This window comes from Glycine max, chromosome 16 (genome assembly GCF_000004515.6).
Source record: "Glycine max cultivar Williams 82 chromosome 16, Glycine_max_v4.0, whole genome shotgun sequence".
NCBI classification, from domain to species: domain Eukaryota; kingdom Viridiplantae; phylum Streptophyta; class Magnoliopsida; order Fabales; family Fabaceae; genus Glycine; species Glycine max.
Window position 1 is genome coordinate 4,363,550 of NC_038252.2, and position 4,597 is coordinate 4,368,146.

At 32.8% G+C, this 4,597-nt stretch overlaps 1 protein-coding gene across 1 annotated transcript; it reads right to left on the reverse strand.

Annotated features, from left to right (window-relative positions):
* Nucleotides 1-2,263: 2,263 nt before the first annotated feature.
* LOC100792421 (ethylene-responsive transcription factor LEP) lies at nucleotides 2,264-3,593 on the reverse strand. The gene has a single exon (XM_014768825.3). It carries the CDS (start codon nucleotides 3,467-3,469, stop codon nucleotides 2,762-2,764), a length of 708 nt encoding a protein of 235 aa, XP_014624311.1. The 5' UTR covers nucleotides 3,470-3,593; the 3' UTR covers nucleotides 2,264-2,761.
* Between the last annotated feature and the right edge of the window lie 1,004 nt (nucleotides 3,594-4,597).

The following is a 4,597-nucleotide window of genomic DNA, read 5'->3' on the forward strand; positions in this document are numbered from 1 at the left end:
GTCATTTGCTAAGGATGTGTTTGGATAAGCTTTGAAAACAAGTACTTTTCCATGTAGAGCTTTTTTTTTTTTTTTACTTCTTTTAAAATTAAATTATCTAATGATCTAGTGTAATTTATCTCTACGTACACAACAACCAATAATATAATGAATGTGAAAGAACAGCAATAAGAACAATATGTTTTCAAACAAATGCAGGGTTGATGATTTAATGGTTAAAGGGAGAAGAAAAAAGAGAGATCATTAATTTAAATTTCTTTTACTATAAAAAACTAACAATTAAAAAATAATCACGCCCTATAATGATGTCATGTCAGGAACCTCAGATTTATACCTATTATTCACTATATTACTTTAACTAACATAACAGCAGAAACAAGTGAGGAAGTTAAGAACTAAGATTACATGCGCGTAACGCACGTGCATATACGAACTTGTTAAACGTTTCAACTTTGCAGCATGGGCCTGTAAGCCCACCACCGGTTAAATGGGCCTTCTACTCTGCCAGTTTGGTATTAGACTTCACAAACTGTCACGCAAACCAACAGAAATATCTATCCCTCCCTTCAGAAAAAGAAAAAGAGAACAAGTCGCCCAAATAAAATTTCTGTATGCTATGGTATTATAATTAAGAAACATAACATCAACACCTCTCTCTGATCGGTTAAAGACTACGAAATGAGAATAATGTGAGACCCAAAAAATATTGTCATTTTTAATAAATTTTTAATTTTAACATGAAAGAACGTGTTAAATAAAATGTACAACTGAATGTGTTGCTAATATTTCACGAAATATATTACACTTTTTTTTACAGAATAAATATATTACACTTGAATGCAAAATTTTTACTTTTATGAGGTTCAGATTATCTTTATTATAAATTTTAACTCATCATACAGAACTTTTTCTATTTTACTAATACTATTGTAATTAAATCTCTTGACCATCTATTAAAAAAAATATCTTGACCTTTGAAAAGGGAATTTTCCATCTCTTAAAAAAATTTGATTTTGGTTTATATCAACGTGGCCAGTTAAAGACGGAATTAAAAGCAGAATAACTTTGTCTCGGATATTATGTATCTAAATATAATTTGACTTGTTAGAAATTAAATAGATTTAGAGACAGAACATTTCATTTTTAAATTTTTGTCACTAATTTATAAAATTTGATTTTCATCTCTAATACTTATTTTTTTACCTCTACTTTTTGTGTGTGTATAATATTGAAAATAAAATTACGACTTAAAACCTTGTGCATAGTACTCAAATTTCACTTTAGGCCAATTGTGGTGGTCTAATTTTTCTTTTTCCTTTACTTACATATATGATAGACATGGAATTAGTTTTGTCTCTAATTTCCATTAATAATTTATCCTTTTCAAAAGTAATATTCCTATACAAAATAAAAGAATTGATTCCAATGCTAATAACAATTAATTGGGCCAATTTTTTTAAAAAATATATTTGTTCACAGTACCGTACAAATACACCTATATTGAAATAATAATACTAATTATATATGCAAACATTTTTAATAGTTATGAATTTTGCTTTAAAGATTATACTAGGAACTATTTTAATTACATTGCTGTATATATATGAAAAAATAGTCATAATATGCCCCCTCCACTTGTAATTATATTTACTACCATATGTAGTAAATAACTATATCAGATTAGAAAATAGAATTAGTGAATAAAATGAGCAACAGAAGTTTGATTAATTGAAAAAGTTTTTTCCCTTTTCTATTTTACGATTTTGACACTTTTATATTTACCTTTATACCTTTCCTTGTATGATAATCATTTCATGAAAACAAGGATTTTTAAAACCCAAACTCTTACTTATTGATGATAATAAGAATGTGGATCCGACCAACTTTATTTTAGGAGAGCCAACTCACACTTAAGGTGAAGGGCTCAACAATCAGTAACCCACAAATTATCCAACTAATAACCTGAGTGAACTTATTTCACATGTAGGTCTCCTGATCAACTCAATGACCAACCGAGTCTATCGGGCAAATACCATATCCAACCATCTTAAGAGAATAATTATACTATCAAGTTAGTATGCATTCAATACCGTTAAGACTTAATGATAACAATGCATACTTATCTTGTACCAAGTCCAACTTCACACTGAGCCAAGGCTGGAAATTAAGTAAGGTGATATGTTCTCTCTCTTGGATGTTCTCCGATATAAACAAGATTTTAAAATAAAATCCTAACTTTTTTTTATAAATGCATACAATAAACTTAGACTCTTCCGTTGATCATTGAAATTAAGGAAACGTTTTTGGTTATCGCTCCTCCTTACAATATTTCTTTCTCTCTCTCAAACTAGCATTTGGTGTGTGAGTGTGTCTACAAACATTATCCATAACGGAAACATAGGGTGAAAAACATAATTTTTAAAGCAATTTATCATTAAAAATGTGAAGATATGCAACGTAAAATCATCGTCATATTCACCATTAGATCCATCCGTACCCTTTGCGCGCATCTCCAAGAGGGAGAAGTCGCAATACAAAAGTCACCCAACACATTACACACATTAAACTCACACACACGAAGACAAACTTCTGAGGCCTAAAATAAGACAATAATTCTCCCATTCACAATCACTACATCTTCTAGTTGACACACATTCCACGACCCAAATGGCCAAAAAAAAAAAAAACTCACAGAGAACCACAAAACTAACTCTAGTACACAGCATCATGAGCATGCATTGCCTTTACGGATAGTGTCTGATCAGAAGAAAAAAGAGGAGTTTCCAAAATCAAAAACTTGAGACGACCCTGCTGCTGCAGCCACATTGTCTGACACTGCTGGCATTGTGCTAAACATTGGATTATGCAAGTAATTATCATCCTCCTCCCAATAATACCCTCCATCATTATTGTAAAACCCTTCATAACCCACGGAGCTAGTAATATCCGGTGGCAACGGAGGAAGCTCTATCGTGCTATCTTTATTATTATTGCTATTGTTAATAATATTATTATTATTATTATTATCTGGTTGTTGTTGTTGTTGGCTAAACTGAGAAGCTGCCACGCTGGCAGAATAAGAACCGGAGGGGAAGGCGAGGAGGGAAAACGGGTCGAATGAAAGAACCGGGTCGGGTTGTGGTTGGTCGGGTGAAATGATGGGGGTGACGGAGGAGCCGGGGGTGGTGTCGGCGTAGACGAAGTTGGTGCGGGCACGTGAGCCCCGCATGGCACGTGCGGCTCTGTCGTACGCCAGCGCGGCCTCGTCGGCGGTGTCGAACGTGCCGAGCCAGTGCCGCTCCTTCGTGGAAGGGTCGCGAATCTCCGCCGCGTACCGACCCCACGGCCTCCGCCGCACGCCGAGGTACCTCCCTCCCCATGATGATGATGCCCTTTGGTGCGGCGACTCCTGCGTCGTTGTCGTTTGCTTTTTCTTCGCCTTCGACGACGACGTCGTGCGCGGATTCATCGTTATTGCGTTGTTGTGCAGGAAGAAGAAGAAGAAGAAGAAGAAGGTAGTGAAACTGAAAGGAGGTGTTTCTGTTTCTATTTCGGTCTTTAAATCCTTTCTATCTCTTTGGGTTTGGTGGGTTTGTTTTGTTGTGGGCTCGAGCCTGTGTGGTTTAAATAAGAGACATTGTTGCGGAAATTGTCGTTTCTGCCCCCATTCTATTCTATTTTATTTTCCCATCTTGCCCCTCTTGTATTATTTAACATGCATTTGTACGATAATATTTATTAATTTTGTTCATAATTAATTTATATCGATCAAGAACTTTATTGATTATTTTTAGTGAAAGTTTTTTTAATTATATTTTTTTATTAGATAAGGTTCAAATATAAAATTTTGATTTAAGTATTCAGACCAAATTATACTCCAATTACCATAATATAAGTTCTTCTTTATATTTTTACCATGACATCAATCTTTATCAAACAATCTGAATAGTGATATTTAGTAAAATATTTCCTCTCAATGACATGTTTCATTCATAAGATTCAAACATAAAGTTTTATTTAAGAAAATTGAGTTTAGTTTCATTCAAATGAATGACTTGTGAGTTAGTTTTTCTTTGTATGAATGAGTGTTCACATGCTACCTTTTTTATTTCTTAGAAATTAAATATTTAACACATATCCTATATTTTTAAGATATGTGTAGCTAAAAGAAAGAGAAATTAGAAGAAGAAAAAATAATGTGATATATATATATATATATATATATATATATATATATATATATAAAATAAGAAATAAAGAAAAAATGGGATAAAACTAAAATAAAAGAGGAAATGCATGCGTTATAATAGTGATCTTAATAAAGAAAAAATGGGATAAAACTAAAATAAAAGAGGAAATGCATGTGTTATAATAGTTATCTTATATTTTAACCTTCTTGAAGCTTTGTTGCTTTATCCAACATATATATGCAAGTTTCTAGCTTTCATAATCTGCCATACAGTGGTCTCATAATTGAGTAATCTAACAGAAAGTGAAAAAGTAGCAATGAAGGGGCACCCTGGGTTACATAATCCATCACTGACTGACTCTTAAAGGGGGCTTTGAACCTTCACAAAGTGCATTTTATTTATGTCAA

Bases quoted from the DNA above. Each gene is read 5' to 3' on its own strand.
- LOC100792421 (XM_014768825.3), bottom strand. From the start codon at position 3,469: ATGAATCCGCGCACGACGTCGTCGTCGAAGGCGAAGAAAAAGCAAACG.